General features: G+C 41.4%; 1 protein-coding gene across 6 annotated transcripts in view; it reads right to left on the reverse strand.

Moving 5' to 3' along the window:
• Nucleotides 1–7,043: 7,043 nt before the first annotated feature.
• The window catches only part of GPM6B (glycoprotein M6B), a 161,846-nt gene continuing 147,483 nt past the window's right edge, over nucleotides 7,044–21,406 (reverse strand). For 3 of the 6 annotated variants that reach the window (XM_058535457.1, XM_058535453.1, XM_058535456.1), the window contains 4 exons: nucleotides 15,319–15,490; nucleotides 13,189–13,262; nucleotides 12,178–12,243; nucleotides 7,044–8,958 (listed from right to left, as the gene is read on the reverse strand). In XM_058535457.1, coding sequence (XP_058391440.1) covers nucleotides 8,809–8,958; nucleotides 12,178–12,243; nucleotides 13,189–13,262; nucleotides 15,319–15,490 — 462 coding nt within the window. In that variant the 3' untranslated portion in view covers nucleotides 7,044–8,808. Of the gene's footprint in view, nucleotides 8,959–9,369; nucleotides 10,524–12,177; nucleotides 12,244–13,188; nucleotides 13,263–15,318; nucleotides 15,491–21,406 lie in introns of those variants that run through there. The other 3 variants (XM_058535455.1, XM_058535458.1, XM_058535454.1) reach the window with 2 other exon arrangements.

Raw genomic sequence — 21,406 nt, forward strand, 5'->3', positions numbered from 1 at the left:
TTTATTTCTGGGCTCTCTATTTTGTTCCATTGATTTTTGTGTCTGTTTTTATGCCAATACCCTACTGTTTTGGTTACTGTAGCTTTGTAATATAGTTTGAAACCAGGAAGTGTCATACTTCCATATTCTTCTTTTTTAAAATCGCTTTAGCTATTCAGGGTTTTATTTATTTTATTTTGTGGTTTCATACAAATTTTAGGATTGTTTTTTCTATTTCTGTGAAAAATGCCTTTGGAATTTTCATAAGGATTGCACTGAATCTATAGATCGCTTTGGGGAGTATGGACATTTTAACAATATTCTACCAATCCACGAACATGGAATAGCTTTCCATTTATTTGTGTCTTCTTCAGTGCATTTCATCAGTGTCTTACAGTTTACAGTGTACAGATCTTTCATCTCCTTGGTTAAATTTATTCCTAATAATTTTATTCTTTTTGATGCTACTGTAAGTGGGATTGTTTTCTTGATTTCTCTTTGATAGTTCATTGTTAGTGTATAGAAATGTAGCTGATTTCTGTATATTGATTTTCTATCCTGCAACTTTACTGAATTTGTTTATTGGTTCTAACAGTTTTTTGGTGGAGTCTCTAGGGTTTTCTATGTATATCATGTAATCTGCAAATAGAGACAATTTTCTTTCTGATTTGGATGGCTTTTATTTCTTTTTCTTGCCTAATTGCTCTGGCTAGGTCTTCAAGTACTATGTTGAATAAAAGTGGCTAGAGTGCACATCCTTGTCTTGTTACTGATCTTAGAGGAAAAGCTTTCAGCTTTTCACCATTGAGTATGATATTAGCTGTGGGCTTTTCATATTTGGCCTTTATTGTGTTGAGGCACGTTCCCTCCATACCCAGTTTGTTGAGAGTTTTTATCATGAAAGGATGTTGAATTTTGTCAAATGCTTTTTCTGCATCTGATGGGATGGTCATATGATTTTTATCTTTCATTATGTTAATGTAGTGTATCACGTTGATTGATTTGCAGATGTTGAAGCATCCTTGCATCTCTAGAATAAATCCCACTCATTCATGGTGTGTGATCCTTTTAATGTACTGTTGAATTTGGTTTGCTACTATTTTGTTGAGGATTTTTGCATCTGTGTTGAGGGATATTGGCCTGTAATTTTCTTTTCTTATAGTATCCTTGTCTGATTTTGGTATCAGGTTAATGCTGGCCTCATAAAATGAGTTTGGAAGTATTCCCTCTTCTATTTTTGGAAAAGTTTGAGAATTGGAGTTAACACTTTAAATGTTTTGTAGAATTCACCAGTGAAGCCATCTGGGCCTGGACTTTTTTTTGTTGGGAGATTTTTGATTATTGATTGAATCTCCTTACTAGTAATTGGTCTCTTCAGATTTTCTGTTTCTTCATGGTTCAGTCTTGAAAGGTTGTATGTTTCTAGGAATTTATCCATTTCTGGTAGGTTGTCCAGTTGGTGTGTAATTGTTCATAGTAGTCCCTTATGATCCTGTGTATTTGTGTGGTATCAGTTGTAATGTCTCCTCTTTCATTTATAATTTTGAATCCTCTCTCTTTTATTCTTGGTTAATCTAGCTAAGGATTTGTCAGTTTTATCTTTTAAAAAACCAGTTCTTGGTTTCACTCATCTTTTCTTTTTTTTTTTTAATTAATTAATTAATTTTTCCCCCAAAGCCCCAGTAGATAGTTGTATGTCATAGCTGCACATCCTTCTAGTTGCTATATGTGGGACGCGGCCTCAGCATGGCCGGAGAAGCGGTGCGTCGGTGCGCACCCGGGATCCGAACCCGGGCCACCAGCAGCGGAGCGCGTGCACTTAACTGCTAAGCCACGGGGCCGCCCCTCACTCATCTTTTCTATTGTTTTTTTAGTCTTTATTGCATTTATTTCTGCTCTGATCTTTGTTATTGCCTTCTTTCTGCTAACTTTGGGGTTAGTTCTTCTTTTTCTAGTTCCTTGAGATGTAAAGTTAGGTTGTGTATTTGAGATCTTTCTTATTTCTTAATGTAGGCATTTATTGCTATACACTTGCCTCTTAGAACTGCTTTTGCTGCATCCCATAAGTTTTAGTATGTTATGTTTCTATTTTCATTTGTCTCGATGTTTTTGATTTCTCTTGCTTTTCTTCTTTGACCCATTTGTTGTTCAGAAGCATGTTGTTTAATCTTCCTGTATTTATGAGTTTTCCAGTTTTCTTCTTGTAATTGATTTCTAGTTTCATACCATTGTGGTGGGAAAAGATGCTTGATATGATTTTAATCCTCTTAAACTTGTTAAGACTTGTTTTGTGGCCTAACATATGATCTATACTGGAGAATGTTCCATGTGTGCTTGAGAAGAATGTGTATTCTGCTCTTGTTGGATGGAATGTTCTGTTAATGTTAAGACCATCTGGTCCAACATGTTAAGTCCAGTGTTTCCTGATTGATTTTCTGTCTGGATGATCTACCTATTGTTGAAAGTGGGGTACTGAAGTCCCCTACTGTTATTGTATTGCTGCCTATTTCTCCCTTCAGGTCTGTTAATATTTGCTTTATATATTTAGGTGCTCATGTTGAGTGCATATATATTTACAAATGTTATATCCTTTTGATGAATTGACCCCTTTATCTTTATATAATGACTTTCTTTGTTTCTTGTTACAGTCTTTGGCTTAAAGTCTATTTTGTCTGATATAAGTATAGCTACCTCTGCTTTCTTTTAGGTTCCACTTGCATGGAATATATTTTTCCATCCTTTCACTTTCAGTCTGGTGTGTCCATTTTTTTTTTCTTTTTTTGTGAGGAAGATCAGCCCTGAGCTAACATCCATGCCAATCCTCCTCTTTTTGCTGAGGAAGACTGGTCCTGGGCCTGTGTGATGTGTATTTTGGTTCACTTGATGGTGTCCCATAAGTCCCTTAAGTTAATCTTCACTCTTTTTCATTCATTTTTCTTTTTGCTCTCCTGACTGGATGAATTCCACTGGCCTGTCTTCAAGTTTGTTGATCCTTTCTTCTGCTTGACCTAGTCTGTTCTTGAACCCGTTTATTGAATTTTTCAGTTCAGTTATTGTATTCTTCAGCTCTGTGATTTCTGTTTGGTATTTTTAATATTTTCTCTTTGTTGAAATTCTCAGTTTGTTCATGCGTTGTTCTTACCTCAGTGAGCATCTGTATGACCTCTCTGTATTTAGAACTCTCAGGTAAGTCACTTATTTCCATTTCGTTAAGGTCTGTTTCTGGAGTTTTATCTACTTCTTTTGTTTGGAACATATTCCATTGTTTCTTCATTTTCCTTGATTCTCTGTGTTGGTTTCTGTGCATTAGATAAAACAGCCACTTTGGCCAGTTCTTGACAGAGTGGTCTACGTGTAGGAGATGAATTTCATCAGTCAGCCCTACGCAAGGTCTTGGTTGCCTCTCAAACCTTTGTGATCATCCAAGCCGCCTTCTTTGTTCTTGGTGTTTCCCAATAGCTGAGAGTATGTCAATACTGGTCATTGCCTCAGTGGGGAGGATCATAGTCAGCACCTATATGTAGGTTGTGACTGGAAGCTGGACCCTCAGACAGCAGCTGGGAAAGTATGTAGTTAGGCCCCTTCCCAGGATAAACTGGAAGATGGGCATTTTTGCCTGTTCCCTTTGCACTTGGCCTGGGTGTATAGCTGCGGGGGTTGTTCCTGCACCTATTAAGAACTGCTTCTTTGCTTGCTGCAGTCCTGTGGGACTTGTGAATGCAAGCCCCATTGGCTATCAGAATCAGTGATCCAGGAGTCCATCTCTTGGGCAGCAGCTGAAAAAGCTGGGATGCCAGAAATGTGTATAAGCTTCTTCTATGGAGATACTGGGGACTTGGAGCAGACTAGAGGGAGAGGGCAGGAGGAGGTGTCAGTTTCCTGGTCTCAGGGGATGATATCAGTCAGCCCTAGATGCATGCTAAGTTAGAAGCTTAACCCTCAGGAAGCAGCTTTTAAAGTATGCAATAAACCCCTTTCAGGAAAAGTCTGGGAGATGGGTGTTTGCTCCCTCTGCTCTGAGCCCTGGGAGGATAGCCAGTTAAGAACTGTTTGTTTGCTACAGTCCCATGGTACTCATGAATGTAAGCCCCTTTGGCTCTCAGAGCCAGGCAATCAGGGATCCCTCCCTTGGGTGACAGCTGCAAAAGCTGGGGCACAGAATGTATAAGCGCCTTTCTGGGAGATACTTGTGATTCGGAGTGGGCTAGAGGGAGCAGGCTAGAGTTGCAGGCAGAGGAGGTGTCCACTGGCTTCCCCAGTCTCCGAGGAGGATGGCAGTTAGCCCCTAGATGTGTGCTAAAATTAGAAGCCTGACTCTCAGGCAGCATCTTCTAATATATGCAAATAGACCCTTTTCAGGGAAAACTGGGAGTTGGTGAGTCCTCTAGAGCTGATTAAGAACTGTTTCTTTGTTATAGTCTTGTGGGTCTCATGGACGCAAGGCCTGTTGGCCTTAAGAGCTAGGTGTTTTGGAGGCCCGTGCCTCAGGTGAGAGTCATAAAAGTTGGGGCACTAGAACGAAATCGTCCCATTTGCAACAACATGGATGGACCTGAAGGGTTTTATGTTAAGTGAAATTAAGCCAGACAGAGAAAGACAAACCCTATATGACCTCACTCATATGTGGAATATAAACTAACACATGGACAGAGAGAACAGTTTGTTGGTTACTGGGGGAAGGGACTTGGAGGGGTGGGCACAAGGGGTGAAAGGGTGCATTTATATGGTGACTGACAAATACTAATGTACAACTGGAATCTCACAATGTTATAAACTATTATGACATCAATAAAAAAAATTTAAAAAGTTGGGGCACTAGATGTGGGGTCTAAACCCTTTGTTCTTCGGGGAGAACCTGGAAGTTGGGAGGTCCCTCCCAACTGTATGACACTGTGCTGGTGGTGGGTTTATGGTGAGCGCATGTCTCTCTCAGCCTTTCCTACGTCTTTTGATGTGGGTATCTTTTTTTTTTGCTTGTGAGGAAGATTAGCCCTGAGCTAACATCCGACGCCAATCCTCCTCCTTTTGCTGAGGAAGACCTGCCCTGGGCTAACATCTGTGCCCATCTTCCTCTACTTTATATGGGACGCTGCCACAGCATGGCTTGATAAGTGGTGTGTCGGTCCGCGCCTGGGATCCGAACCCGTAAACCCCAGGCCACTGCTGAAGCGGAGTGCGCGAACTCAACCACTACGCCACCGGGCCAGCCCCTCAATGTGGATATCTTTCTCGTTTGCCCATTGTGTAAGGTAGCTCAGCTAGAGTTTTGCTTTCTTTCAGAGAGAATTGCTCCATGTGTAGTACATTCTTTGTGTGTGTCCATGGGAGGAGGGAACCAGAACCCTCAGATAACTAACTCCTTAATGCTGATAGTACTGTTTTTTCCCCACCTTGTATTTTCAAAGCCCTTGTCTGAATAACTCATTGGATACTTTGTTTTCTAGCTTGGGGTTTGACACAGCTTCACTTTTTTTTTTTCAGTCAACATAAATTCTAAGCAGTATTCTTAATACTCCATATCAGGGCAGAGTCCATTTAAAGAAAAGTAAGTCATTTCTAGAATGCCTATCAAAAAATGCAAGACCATCCCCCCCAGGCTCCCCTGCGCCCACCTCCACAAGACCCCCTGACCGAGTCTCTGTTTAAATCTTCCCCAGCTAGGTATAATCAAGTTTAAATATCAAAAGTGAGGAAGAGTGGGGAGCAGTTTGGAAAAAGAATGTTCTTTGTCAAACTTGACTTACCTTTACTTGTATTTTTTCTTTAAAACTCTGTAGTTTTATTCATCCTAATATTCATTTTTAAAAAGTTACCTTAAGTCAAACCTGTAATTTTTCAAACATCTGAGAACAAATTAGGCCTGCACTAGCTAGAGAAAGATGCCATCATTTAGGAAAAGATACTAATAACAAGGCGGATTGCCTCTTTTAAATCTTATAATAGTATGACTATCATAGCATTATTACTGTGGAATCTTTGGTCCTCATTTTTCAATAAAGAAGTATTTTGCTTGTTAGTTTTTAAATGAGTAGGTCCCTCCCCTATAATTTTGACTTTTTTTCATCTCTGAAAATCAAGTTTCACAGGGTATAACTAGAGAAACAGAAAAATCTCTACCCTCTAGAGGTGCCTATATTTTGTGGCAGGATTACTGTCGTCAATAATTAAGAGAGCTTCTCTAGCCATGATTTACACACAGTTTATTCAATGACTCATGTAACTTAAGAAATAATTGCACAAAAAGCTACATAAACAGAAAGTATTAAGTAGCGTGACAAACAGCGTACTAATTGGGCTCCTGATTGTTCTGCTGAGCATGAATGAAGGGTGATGCAGGGTGATAATCCGGAGGCAGCACCTCATTTAGAAATGTCAAAATGTGTCAATAGCAACAATAGCTGGTCCTTACTAAGAAAGGTCAATATAGAAAATCCAAATTTATAATCATGCTGACAGATAAGTAAGTAGTTTAAACAGATTATAAAATGAAATCTTAAGTAACAAATTTAGCTCTGCTGCTTTAGAGAAGAACTGTTAGATCTAGGTATTTTTTTAATATTCCTGAATCACTCTTTTTTCAGGAGACTTTTATATCTTGGGTTTGTAAAATAGCCAGTGGTACATGGACCCTTATGCAGGTTCCTCATTGTTTCTGCTTTCCCCAAACTTAAGCTTTGTGTTAATCCCACAGGTATATTGCTTTCATTTGTTGAAGCTAGTCAGAAAAATTCTCGACTTTTCACAGAGAACTATAAAATGTTAGTGGCACTTTATGTAAAATACAGGCCAGTGGGTTACGATATTTTCTCAAATTGCTCTCTTAAAAGAGATTTTTGTCAGAAATGAAACATGTAGCATTCTCTTCTAAACTTGATTTCCATACAAATGTGAAATCTTGATTATGCATACTATTTAAAAATGACACCATACTGAGGACAGAGAAAGATAGTATTTATGTATGGTAAAAAGGCAAGTGAACGAAGCTATAATTTTATTTCATTTCTCTTAGTACATCGACAATTGTTTCCACCTAAATAGATCTTTAAAATAAGCATACACAAGTATTGACTATTATCTACAAATATTTATTGTAACACTTGAATAGAACTACAGGAAGCCCTTGGCACTGATAGAAAATATTGATTCACTGTTAGGTTACAAAAATTTATACATAGCAAAATTTAATGCTCTTTACATAAAAAATATTAGACTACTTAAACAAAACTTTCAAAAATTCCTGGTAATAGCTACCAGAATTAGAAAAGTAAAATTAGGCTTTAGACACTGCCTCTTCTAGAACACTGGACTCTAACAGCACCTCCACTGCTGGAAAAAATATTTAGGTCTGTCATGCAACAGGAAAACAAAACACCAAGCTATTCTGGAACAACTGTTCTACACAGAAGAGAGCGTCTCCCAATTAAAAAGAAGTCAAGATCCAAATAGGCATTTTTAGGCATTAACAACAACAACAAAAAGAATCCAAATGAAATATTATACTTGATGTACAATTTTAATAGCATCTTGATAAAGGTATGCTTCCTTTCATTTTAATACATTTCTGCACATGTATATGTTTTTAAATCCAGGAAACAGCCAAACCACAAGTTAATTCTTAACATGAATATACATAGTTAACCCTATATTATGCAGCCCCTTTTAAAAAGCACTGATGCACTCAACAGTTATATGTATCATTTCATAAAGAACAACACAAAGTTTACCATCACTAATACCCAATACCTATAGTCAATATTCTGGAACACAATGATTTAGAAGGCAAGTTTCTTTTGAAAATGGCTTAAACTCAAGCAGTTTTTTGCTGAACATCGAACTTTATTATTCCAGGAAACTAAGATGTAGATAAGAAAAAGTGAAATAAATACCAACCCTAATTTAAATTACTTAAGTATTCAAGTCTATAAAAGTAGGAGGTCTGTGGTCTATTTGTAATTAGGTCTTAGATAGTTGGTATGAAACTGTAAACTCACTATTGAGACCACATAGAAATGGTTTAGAATGGTGGTCATTTTAATAAGGTAACACTTCGTAATTAAGAAAAACATTTGTGGAAAAAAATTCTATGAAGGGTTTTGGGTCTCCCGTGGTAATATAATTCTTAGAAATTTAAAGCAAATACTCATTAAGGCAGAGCTGACATTTATTTCCCAAGGAGGATGACAACTGGGTCATTTTATTAAAATGAAATCCATTACAAAATTGATTCTTGAAAGCTTGTCAATGAGTTGGAATCCAGCTCTTCAATGGTAGGTGTAGCAGAATGTATAGTAGCTCATTTCAGCATTATTGAAGAAAAGATTTCTGCTTGGATCAGGAAATTAATGTGCCCTGGACTTAGAGGGGGGAAGTCAGCTAATTAAAAAAAACAAGGTCAATTGTAAGAATCACATTATCTTCGATGAGCCACAATTTAATAGATGTCAGTTGTCAGAAATGGAACTTCACGCCAATTCCATTTTATCCCCTATTTAGATACATTTATTTGGGGACAGATGGCATACATGAATTTATGGTCACATCCCTTGATGCTGACACATCACGGGTCCCTATCAAATTTCAAAAGGAGGAACATTTTGTCAAAGTGTTGCCTTTTAAAATGGTTAACACGAAACCTCCAATATCTGTTCTAAAGAAAAAGATTTACCTACTGGAAGGTTTTCCTAGAAATACATCCCAGCTTGAGACAGCCAGTGAAGTGTTTGTACTTCTATATTAGTTTGTTTGGTGGGATACACATCTGTACTGCAGAGCAGCTGTCTGATGATTTGTCAGAGCTGTCAATTCGTCGGCTGAAACACTGGCAAACGTTTATGTGTAAGAATTGAGTTGTTCTTTTGAGCGAGACTGGATATCTTGCAGTTCCTGTTCTTCCTTTGCTTTGATATCCTGGTAAGCCTGCATTTTGCTTGCATCCTTTAAGTAAGCCCAGTTAGAAGACAGTATCATGAGGAAGTGGATCTGGAAAAGAAGGGTGAGCATGATGGCTAGTGAGCATGTCAGAAGGCAAAGCAAGCTGCTAGGCAGATTAGACGGTCTTGACTGTAAAAAGGGAGAGGGTTATTCTCTATTAATACTCAGTCTGCTATCAGAGGCATCAGATACTGAAAGCATGCTCTACTAGTGTGCTTAATATTAAAAGGCTGAAGAAAAGTTAGTATACAAACATAATGAACTTGAAAAAAACGGCCAAAGTTATTGTTAAAAAAAAAAAGCAAAAATGAAATACGAGAGGGTGCTTTTTACCATTTTGAGAGTAATTTTAAAGACTGATGCAGAAGTTCAGAAACACATTGTGTGGTTATTTTAAAATAAATGTAATGGAAAGATCTTTTCTATCTGTGGATAAAATCAATTCCCCCAAAGGCCTAAAAGTGTGAACAATGTTTATTTTGAGTAAATAATAAAAACTACATATTTAACATGGAAAAATTAAGTGAATGTCGAAACCAAAATTAAGAACTAGAAGCAAAGCATGCAATCTCTGTGTTAACACATTTTTAGCGTGAAACTACATTTTTCATTTTATAACTGCCATTATTTCATTTCACAAAATATAAAAATCCTTATTGTCATTCTTTACAGTTGACGTGGCAAACACTTCTTTCCCATTTCTTTTCCTCATCTTTCCTGCAAAATCTCCATCTCAAGTTCCTTATATTTCATATTTCCTTCTCAACATATTTGAGACTTTCAGATCCAGGCACAATTTCTCTTTCCACTAAAATCTCACGTGCAGTTTGAGAACCGGCTATGAGGAATCAGTTACTGCTCACCAAGACAGAACAATTTAAGGTTATCAATTTTGTGGGCTCTGAAAGGAATGGTTGTGTTGTGTTTAAAAAAAACGATTTTTTAGGGAAAACAAATGGGTGGCCTTTCTTTTTCTTCAAATTTTCATCGGGCTTATTTGAGGGGCATTTATTTGGTAGTGAACCATGTAATCATAAAAAAATTTTTAATCAAATATAAAATATATTTGTAAAATATTTTCCAGAAAGAGTCTGACAAAACAAAATCCAGATTAAAAAGGTTCTCTTCCATCTCATCTTCAGCACTTGTTTTCATTTTCATCATTGAAATTGGTCATCAAGCAAGCAAAAATAATGGAAAGTACAGGTATTCCAAAGTTTTAATACTTCATTTAGAGATACTGCTCAAAGTTTAAGTTCAAGAAAATTACTTTTTAATGGATGCTCACCAATGTCAGTAAGTAACTGAATCCTTTTCAAAATGCGGAAATAGCCAGATCTCATTATTTTGTAATTCATGTACGGTAAGTCATCTTATTAATCTACCACGCGAGATGAGTTGTTGACTAAAGCTATTTACAAATTACTGTAACAAAACTGCAGAAACCGAGACTCTGCTTTAGTCTGGGGTGTCAGTGGTATTTCACGCTACATCGTATAGCTCTCTAAAGCTCCTTATTTGCCTTATGCAATTTAGAATTTAGTGCAGCAATCTTCCCGACTCTTAAACTTCAAAACCGCATAGTTATATGTAGTAGCCATCATGTAGATCAGCTGGTGGAAGAGAACAAAACAGGACAGTAAGATACAGGCAGTGAGGGCCGGGGCCATGACACTTCTAAACTTGGGCGGGGAGGGGTGCCAGCTCAGAGCTGAAGGTGTTTCTTTTTTCCCGTTTATAGATTTAGGTTTTCATATCTAGCACACACAAACTCTTTCTCATTTCACATATACAACATAAGTCCTTGGCTCTGCCCCCAGTACGTTTATTAACAAGACTTGGGTGTGTTTAAAGAATAACAACATAGAGAGCTGGGTCAGCAGCATGAGAAAGATGAAGCTAAATGCCCTATTTCCCCTCATCTTCCCCAAACTGCCTACTCAGCAGCAATTAGTCCTCGTCTTGCCTATTGCTCAGCCAAGAGAACAGGCAGCAGCTCGGAGAACAGGTAGGTCCCCACCAGGATTTAGCAGGTTGTTCTGTTCATGGGCTGTCATGGGAAGGAATGACTTAATGGTTGAAAAAACTGGGACTGACTCATTTCTGAGCAGCTGAGATCCCCCTTGCTCTACCAATCTTAGATTTCTTGAAATTACAAACCAAGCCCTCCCAGATTACATATATATAAGTATATCCCAACATACAGATACTTGTGTGCGTTTATACAGCTGATCCTCATTATTTGCAGATTCCATACTGGTGAATTTGTCTGCGTGCTAAAATCTCTTTGTAACCCCAAAATGAACACTCCTGGCACTTTCACGGTCATTCATGGACATGCCGAGTGGGGAAAAAGTTGAGTTGCCCAATGCGCACGTTCCCAGCTGAGGCCAACCGAGGCGACCCTCTGCCTTCTTGTTTCAGCTCTCAGACTGTAAGCAAGTATCCTTTTTGTAATCTATTTAGTGCCACGTTTTTTGCATTTTTGTGATTTTACTCTTAAATGTTCCTTAATCATAGTGCTGAAGTGCTGTCTAATGTTTCTAAGTGCAAGAAGGCTATGAGGTGCCTCACGGAGAAAATGCATGTGCTCAATGAGCTTCATTCAGGTTTGAGTTACAATGCTGTTACCCGTGAGTTCAATGTTAATGAATCAGCATATATACTAAATAAGATGTCTTTACACAGAAACACACAAAAGAAAGTTATGTATTGATCAGTTTGACTAAAATGTTGTGACCACAGGCTCACAGAAACCTAACTCTGTATCTCCCAAGAGCAATGGCTTGGTATTTGCTACCTCAGCGTTCCAGAAGACTTTATAGAACATCACTACTGTGCCTAACAAGAGCAGCTGTACATGTATGTATGTATGTATATGTGCATATTTCAATTTGGAAACGAAGGTTTCTTGGCAAAGAAATGGGTAATGCCTTACATGAGCATCTGTCCATGATGGAAGTCATGAAAGTAAGTGCTAAATATGCAACAATGCAATATGCCAGTCTTAGTTAACAGGTGTTCTGGGTGTTGGTACCCTTCTTTCCACAGAATCCAAATTATATTACCTACAATCGCTGCCAAGACAGCCAACTAGTACTTCCTGCAATTTAGACAGGTGGTAAGTTCACTCAGGTGAAATTTAACCAAGGTTGAGTCCCAGGATTGTTTGCTTCAGTATGCTGAAAAGCTGGAAGGGAAACCTGCCGTTATAGAGACTGCAGAGGGCCGGAGCTAGACTAGGCCAGTCCTGGGGCCGTTACTCACCAGGGCAATGACGGTGGCACCAGCTCCTGCACAGGCCACAATGAACAGGTGATAGGACATGTAGAACTAGGAAAGAACAGGGCGCCGACATAAGCATTTTATGTGGCAGGAAATAGCCTACACCTGTTGCTGGGTGCTTGCGTGCTCTCTCTTCAAGCCCAGTTCTCAACCCTGGCCACACATTGGAATCATCTGGGGGGCTTTCAAAACTTTCTGATGCCCAGGCTGTAACCTAGGCCAATTAAATCTGAGTATCTGGGGGCTGGGCCTCAGCCATCACTATATTATAATGCTCCTCGAAGACTGCAATGTGCAGTCAAGGTTGGGAGCCCCCGATTCGAGCCGATATATCTTATGAATATATAAATTGACTAGCCAGGGAGGTAGGGGCTGATTATTTTGGTAACTCATTGCTTTCCAAAAGCATGTTAGGATTTTCTTAACTATGCAAGCTCCCACTAGTGCATTTAATCTTTTATCAACAGTTATAAACCCATGCCTGAAGAATATTCTAGGGCTGAGAGATTTTAAACCAAAGTGTTAGGATTTATTGCCAATTAAGGGTGAACAAGAAATAAGTGAATCACTCTGGAAACATAAATGATTAACTTGGTTTATATACAAATTCAGGGGAATCTTTTCTATGAAAATTTACGTTTGTTCTACTTTGTAACAACTGTTAACAAATGTTCTATTTTGAAAAACTATCTGAAGGTGAAAGAGAAGAATCTACATATATTTTCATTGTTGCAGGATTGGGATCACTACAAATCATGGCCAAAAGAGAAAGCTCTCTGAGTGGGCTGGACCATGTGAAATGGCCATTTTCTAGGTCAAAAATGGCTGAATATTGGTGATTACATACAGTTCAGTCTTAAAGAATCTGCAAAAAAGAGTTCCTTACTAGCATCTCAGCCCTTTCTCCTACTCTTTCTGCCTAGGAGAACCCTTTTTCTCAGCCGAATTTGGGAAGCGACCCTCTGTGAGCCCTCGGACCTGAGCGGGGTTTACCTCATTGGTGTTGCAGATGTTCTCCAGGGCGGAGCCACAGATCTTTCCTGGGAATGCATTCCATGGAATGATACCTGCGAAGTGAATCCCAACAGCACGTCAGTTATTAGTATAGACTGCAGTGCCTCATGCTCGCAACTGTCCTCACCACTTTAGATGTCGATTACCGTGCAGTCATACCCTACATTCTTCACCAACAATTGACCTATCTGCCCTTTGCACAACAAAATTTTTCCAATAAACAGTAAGCCCTATTTGGACAGTAGGGCAAGAGCCAAGTCAACTAGTCCATAACCTGATAGATTTTTTCCCCTACAAATTATGCTGTTTAGTTGAGCTGATATTTGTAAAAATTGACCTTCAAGGCTAGGTTTTCCCTACAGTGAATTTATGAACCGTAAGCTGCAGGACGACGCCCCTCCTAAATCATTTCTTCATGCTGAGTTCAAATCCATTTCCCCATGAATTTCATGGTCCGTGGCCTTGCTACACAAGCTGTTTGTTAGTGGTCTGCCATGAGATGAGTTCCAAATTGCAAGTCTACACTCAGAAAGTTTCATAGCAATGTGACAGAGAAATTTTTTTATGTTATGTAATTTGGATTTTTTATGTCTTTGCTTTTATATTTTTATTGTGTTTTACAAATGTATTGGAAATAGTTTTGGATTGAAAATCTAATTGTAAATTTGAAAAAGAAGAAAAACACTGTCCCTCACCACAGACCATAGGGCCAGCATGGTCTGTGGTGTCTCTCTCACTGTAACCCTGAGTCCCCTTCTCCAGTGACATCGTCCACTGGGCTGCTGATCTCTTCCCCATTAATGCACAGGTGTGTGCTTAAATATTAAACATAGCTCAAATTACATTTCTCCCAGGAGGTAAGGAAGGAGGATTAAAAATAAAAATTCCTTATTCCTTCCATCTTTGTCATAGGCCAAGAGTAAGTCTTTATACTTCAGAAGAATGGGAAATGACAAGTCCCCAAACTGTCAGTGAAAGCAGTGATTTCAAATCAGAATTTAAACAGATGACTACTGATGACCAAAAATCGGTAGTAAAAATATTTAAGAATAGAGAAATGATATACATTTAGACATACATTTACAAATACTTTAAAAATCAGCTTTAGGCTCAGTTTTTCAATCCATCATAGAGAACAGTGTGGTTAAGCCTTGGTCTTGATGAGAAGAGATTAGTCCGATGGGCAGTTTTAGGCAAGTTTCATATTATGTTGTAAGATAAGATGTTGAGGATAAGCCACATGGGAAACACAAGAAGCAAAAATGAAATAGTCATCTCTTTCCAGAAAAGCTCTGAAAGAACAGTAATTTCCTCTTCAATTTTAATGAAAGGTCTTTCCCCACCCCACCTCCGTGTTTCTGCCAACAACAGGATTTGCTGCCATCCTGGCTAGAAGCACTAATTAAACTCCTTGCCTAGGATGCTGCCTTCCCTCATTCAGCAGGGAAGGCGAGTCTCAAATTAATTGACAGGAGCAGCAATGGCCCCTTCTGTGGCTTGTCAAAATGAACCAACCTTAGCTGCCTATTGCGAGGATCCCATTCATTAGAAAATGTTTGAGTGGGTTTTCAACATTCTACTTTTATAGAGTATATTCTGATGACTTTAAAATACGTCTGGATTTTATGTTGTGTTTTTCAGTATAGATGAAGTTTAAGCAACTGGTCATTTAAGAGAGACCTGATTTGCAGAGGTGGATGTGCAAATTGATCGGATTATACAGTGCGTGCAATATTTTGGATGGAAAGTTGGATGGTACAAAACTGAAAAGAAATTAAAGAAAAAATATGTAATCATTTTATAGTAGATATCCAGAAGTCTTTTTTGATTGAATTGTATTATAAAGTAGCTTCGCATTATAAAAAGTCTTTTTCACTACATACTTAATTTGAAAATATAATAATTTTGAATGATGCCTTTTAGCAACTAAGAGCCTGAGTGATGTTTCCAAAACACAGAGCATATTGAGGGAAAGAGTACACACTATTCCAATAGAAGAATGTGTGAAGCAGATCATGATGATTAAAAAAATGCCCACGTAATACTGAAGGTCCAGACTTATGCAGAAGAAGACAGAAGTTAATCGGGGGGAGAATTAAAAGGAAGTACCGTATTGCCGGATATCCACGCAGATCTGCTCCACACCAGCTGTTCCGTTGGTCTGGGGTGACTTGATGACTTCACAAGTTGACCATATGTTGTAGAACATAAACACGGGCACTGCAGAGAAACCGAACACGCCCAGCCAGGCCACTCCCAGCACGTAGGTGAGGAAGACGAACTAAGCCGAAAACAAGAGGGAGAAAGAATCATCACTGAAACAGGCAAGGCGCGTCCCCTGGGAAGAATGATTACGCATTTCTGGCCTGATACTGGACTTGTGGGGTGCGTTCAGAGCACCACCTGGGGCCATGGTAGCGCCAAGGGAGGGTAGAACCGAGGGCTGGCGGCTGGGGCGGGGTGGGCACGCCCTCCAGAGCTAGGATAGGATCAAGAATGTTACTGCCGAAGCCACTTAGGGACTTTGCAGGTCCCTCTTTTAACTAAGAAGGACAGGAGACCCCAAGAGGTGATCTCCCTTGTCCAAAGTCACAGAGCTAATTAGTGACAGGGCCTCCCACGTGGTGCTCTTTCTAACAGCAGTCCTGAGAACTCAGAGCATGGTAATTACCGTGGGATAGTGCCTGGATGCTTTTACAGGCCACTGAATTATAACCTCATATTACTTTCTCAAAAATTACCTTTATTTTACATAATAGATGGGTAGTATAATAGCAGTTGCTACAGGAAGCCCTTTCTCAAAAGGAACTTCACTTAGTTTTGTGATCCTGTGAAATTACTAAAAGCATTAGATGTTTAAACCTATGTTAAAAGTTTAAAATAGCCTTGAACACAAGCTTAATGAACAGTGTATCAGATAAAACTGTCATTTCCCTCTTGTTTTTTTCCTCTTTAAGATTCACAGCAGCTCTGCAAGCAAAGCAATGGCTTAGGGAAAAATCTTCATGTGTTCACCCACACGTTGCCATAGGCGATTTCAGGAGGAATATAATCATATTGCTTTACTTTCTTCATAACCTTCTGCCTTGACTACCAATTTACAGAGAACTTTGAAAGGCTGTTTCAAAAACGTTGTGGTATTTATATTTTCAGAATGTGCACCCACAGAGTGTGTGGGTGAGGGTTTGGAATTCTAGTTTGGCTGTTATTTTTTTAAGCTGATACTGAAGACCTGGAGATTCAGTCTAACTTTCCACACTGCAGGAAACAGCTGGATGATGTGAGGTCGGCCTGGGGGTCAGACAGGCTGCTTCATGTTGGTCACCCCCAGGAAACTGCAGAAACAGGTTACTTTTTCTTTTATTTCAAGAACATTTAAACTTTTGGAGGTATTTGCATTTCTAAAAATATTCAAAGAAGCAGATTTCAGCAGTTTCACACCCTCTTCCTCCCCAGTGCTCATGGATGGGCTACTCCAGACTAGGGTTTCTTTTCCTTACCCTTCAAAAGAATACTTTCTTTTTTGCTGAGGAAGATTGGCCCTGGCCTAACATTGTGCCCATCTTCCTCCACTTTATATTTGGGATCCTTGCCCAGGCTGCCAAAGTGAAGCGTGCGAACTTAACCAATATGCCACCGGGCCAGCCCCAAGAATACTTTCTTTCTGATAACACCACGAAGACTTGAAAATGGGCTGGTGGTCCTTTGCTTGGTGAGCCTTCCCTTCCTGTGGTGGTCAGGGCTCCAAAGGGAAGGCCAGTGCCCGGTGGAGAGAGCCCAGTTGGGGGCCATTCCTGTCATGGCGGCTTCAAGCATTCAGAGTTGCTTCCCAATTAACCCCCCGGGCAGATGCTTCCCATGAAGGACCAGTGAGACCAAGACCTTCCTGTGAACAAGGATCAGCTTTGCTATCTCTGGTGGGCAGAGCTCATTTGTCTTCTTTGCCTCATACAACTTTCTGTTGTGAGCATATTGCTCTAGTTGTCAGCCCTCCCGTCACCTACATCTTCCTAACACGCTCGAAGGTAGGTCCATTCAATGATCCCCTTGAATGTATCAACAAAACCAATGTTCAAGGCACAAGTGGCCAGTAAGGAAATGAATGAAGACAGCCTAGGTCCTCTCTGCATAACAGTGGCTTGTAAACTTTTTAGAACAGATCTTTTCTCAAATAAAATCCAACATATACAACAGGTAAAAGTGGGCTTTGCTGGTTGGGGGCAGGTCTTCCTGCTTGGCATGGTGGTACAGAAGCCCCCATGTACACCAGCCCCTCCCTCCATGAGAACAACTCCAAACACAGGCCTACGTGATCTCCCACCCATCTCTGGGTGAAGGACCCACTGCCTCCAGCACAAGCTCCTTGTACTCTCTACTGTCCCCGGTATGTTAACGACTGTTAAGAGGTAAACTGAGGCACATTAAAATTTCTGAGAAATTTGAAGATGTATCTGAGCATACATCCATTTGAATGGGGCAGCACCAAACCAAAAGTGAATAGGAGGCTCCAGCAACAGGGCCTAGGGGAGAGGTTTTTATAGACCAGACACGGAAGCAAAGCAAGGAAATGATCTGACTGGCTGTAGCTTATGCAGTTGCCTTATTTGAGACAGCCTAGTTGGCTGTTTGTGAGTGGTGGTTCTTAAATTTCATTTTCTCGGATTCCAGCGCATGGACTCTGGCTTAGGTTTCGGTTTGCTTAGGTAGGCTGCCAAGGCCTTAGGGCCACCTCCGACCACGGCCTCCTTGTGTAATGACTTTAACTCATCAAAGCTCAAATGAATACTTTAAATATCCAGAATGTTAAACATCAGGCAGTTGCTGATTGAATACTACGCCCTGGCAGAAACTGGACCCCTTTATTCTTGAAACCTGAGTGGTAGAAGTGAGGGCGGGGGAAGCTGCCATTTTAAAGCTGCCAGGAGTTTTCAGTTTTTTTCCTCACTTTTTGTTGCTATTTTCTCTCAGCTTCTTACAGTCATTTTTTTTTTCCTTTTTTTACAGTTGCCTCCTTCTCCCCAAAAGTAACCATTCCTCTGACTTGTATAGTAGTCACTTCCTTGTATTTTTGTAAATAACAGCTTTATCGGGATATAATTTACTCCTGAGAGTTTTAAATTCATTTACTCCCTTGTTCTATGAACTTCACCTTCAAAAGCCAAAGTGACAGGAGAATCCTATTTGGGATTTGGAATTGGAGAGGTTCGAATCAACAAAGAATGAAATCACTCAGCAGGTGAGTGGTGGCTTTCATCGCTGGAGGCAGTTTGTTTTAGGAACATGGTTTTCTGAATAACACTCACTGTGGAGACTATTTGTTCTGGGGAGAGTCTTTGTCCCTGGGAGACTGTCCCTGGGTGCGTGTGCATGCGTTCTCGTTCTGAAGTCCCACAAACGCTGTCACTGCAGATGAACGCAAATGTTGGCATATGGCCCCTCATAGCTTATCATGTTCGGTTGGACTGCTCCCTGGGGGTGGAGGGTCTCCTGGGTAGGGTGGATCTTGGGTGGAACACAAAGTTGGGGCCAGACATGCTGAAAGGCACTGCTGATGTGAAAGAGCAACAGGGCGCCGGCAAGGCCCAGGAGGGAGAGAGGAGCAGGGCCCTGGGGTGGGGCCAGGCCCATGGACTCCAGCAGGAGTGGTTTCTGCATTGGCATCTTCTCGCAGCCCCCTGGCCTCAGTAAGGCTGTTACATTTATAGCCTGGTCTTAGCCATGTGTAGGGAATTAGGGACTGGCCAAGCCCCAGGTGGGGCACACGGGTACAGGAGGGAGCAGCAGCCTGAGGCAAAGCAGCTCAGGATGGTGGGAGGCAACCTGCCGGAGAACAGAGGCTGGACAGAACCAGCAGGGCTGGCTGCGGGGCAGGTTCCTCTGCAGGATCAGGGCAATGTGTTGGGCTGCCCAAGAAATTTCCAGAGATCACTGGGTGAGAGACCTCGACCCCAGGCACCACTTACTGTAGCCTGTGGGATGCAGGCTCAGGTGACTGTGAGGTGGGCACTCATGGGAGGAGTGACATGGAGATAAGACCCAAGGTTACATCAAATTATCCGGACCCTTTGGGGGCATCTCCTTGGCCACTTTCTTCTTCCTTGCACCCCATGACGTTCCTTACCTGTCTGGCTGTTCTTCCCTTAGGTCCTCACGAAGGCTCCTTTTCTTTGGCCTACCCAGTAGACAGTGGTGTGGTCCAGGGCTCTCTCCCTCCCCAAACATCAGTGAGAACTTGTTCATGCCCACCACTCTTCTATGGACAACTCTGTTACCTCCAGCCCACAGTGTTCCCAGAAACCCCAGCCCAAGTCTCAGCGACACTCCAGATAACTCCACTCGGATAGCGGCGGGCACGTCAAGCCCCGACACTCTAACATGAAAGCACCTTCTCCATCCTCCCGCCCCCCTCACCTAATGGCATCCTCATCCTCCACATGTGGCGAGCCAGAGACTGGGCAGTCACTCCCTCCTCTTGTGCTCACTCCCACATGCTAATCCTGGAGGCCACCTCGCCCACAGTCTTGGAATCTGTCCCCTATTCTCTACTCCACTACCGGCGCCTAGTTCAGATCTCCACCATTGCTCACCATGAGCCTCGCCATCACCTCTTGCTAAGCTCCTCCTTCCCTCCAATCTGTGTTCCACCTCACTCCGAGATCCCGCTCTCCCAGGTGCATGATCATATCACTCCCTGCTTGGTTTTGTCTTCTGATTTTCTTCCTAGCCTGGCACTCAAGGCCTTTCTTGATCTGGTCCCTGTCCCCCTGCCCCAAGCAGCATCGTTTCCATCCTTCTTCGCTAGGTCCTTCCCTTCCAGCTGGGGCACACCTTGGTTCCTTGGAGCGCCTCTCTCTTTTCTGGCTCTCTCTGCCCTGCTCATGCTGGGTCCTCTTCCCCAATCACACATGGAGCAATTTCCTCTCCTCTGGCCTGCCGCAAAGCCCTCCCTGATTCTGCACTTCCCTGTGCCCATGGTCTTCTGCACACACCTCTACTGCAGTTTCCAGGCTACTTGCGAAGGATTCAGAAACTTAGCAGGAACTAAGGGCCAGACAGAGAAGCAGCGAGGCAGTGCATTTCAGCAGTTTCCCTAGGACTCGAGGGTCCCTCTTGGGATGAGCAGCTGCCAGTCACAAGTCCATCCAGGGAAGGATCGCACCTACCTTAATGCATACTGCGTCACAGACCCTTCACACGCAGGCTCACATCCGGTCACAAAGAAGTACGCCACACTCTGCGTGCCATCTTTAGGGGGGATTTCTATGAACACTGGGCTCACCGGGTGTTTTAAGCCAGACTCTATGTTGTCTCTTCACCAAGAGCAGAAAGCTCCATCAGTGCCCAGCGCACAGGGAGGCCGGTGCCCTGCAGGGAGGGCATCTATCTCCTTTGGGAGAGGGCCAGTGCCTGCAACAGCCAGCCTGGGTCTCTTCCTCAGTGCTAGCGCTTCTCCTGGCTCCCAAACTGTTTTCTTTACACTTGGCCACTCTTTCAAATGCCAGACCAACACAGCCAGCTGCTTGGGCAATATTTCGATGTGACTATGCCATCACAAACTCAAATTCAACGTGCCCAAAATCAAACTCCATAAAGGCCTCTTTCTTCCTAGCCCCTCAACCCATCACTGAGTTTCCTCTTGTGATGAAGCACTTGCTAACCCTGTCTTTTAATGAGCTCTTTTTAAAGCTTTGTCCTTTAGACCAGAGGTCAGCAAACGTCTGCAAAAGGCCAGACATGGAACAGTTTAGGCTCTGCAGGCCACACAGGGTCTCTGTTGCAACTACACAGCTCTGCTGTTACGGCATGAAAGCAGCCACCGACAATACGTCACCGAGTGGATGTGGCGGGGTGCCAATAAAACTATGGTTATCAAAACTTGAATTTCATGTAATTTTCATGTATCATATTATTTGCTTGTTTCTTTCCCCTAACAATTTAAAGATACAAAGCCATTCTTAGCTCATGAGCCGTACAAAAACAGACGGTGGGCCCGATTTGGCCCAAGAGCTGGAGTTTGCTAACCCCTGTCTCTCTTTAGACTAAGCTTCTTGAGGACAGGAGCCTGTGTTTTAATCTTTGTACCCCCAGTGACTAGCAAAGTCCCCAGCCAGGTGCTTAGTAGAAAAAGTGCTTGGTAAATACTTCCAGAAGGATTTTCATAGTACACAGCACATGTAAGCCTTTATGACCACAATCC

This window comes from Diceros bicornis, chromosome X (genome assembly GCF_020826845.1).
Source record: "Diceros bicornis minor isolate mBicDic1 chromosome X, mDicBic1.mat.cur, whole genome shotgun sequence".
Taxonomy (NCBI): domain Eukaryota; kingdom Metazoa; phylum Chordata; class Mammalia; order Perissodactyla; family Rhinocerotidae; genus Diceros; species Diceros bicornis.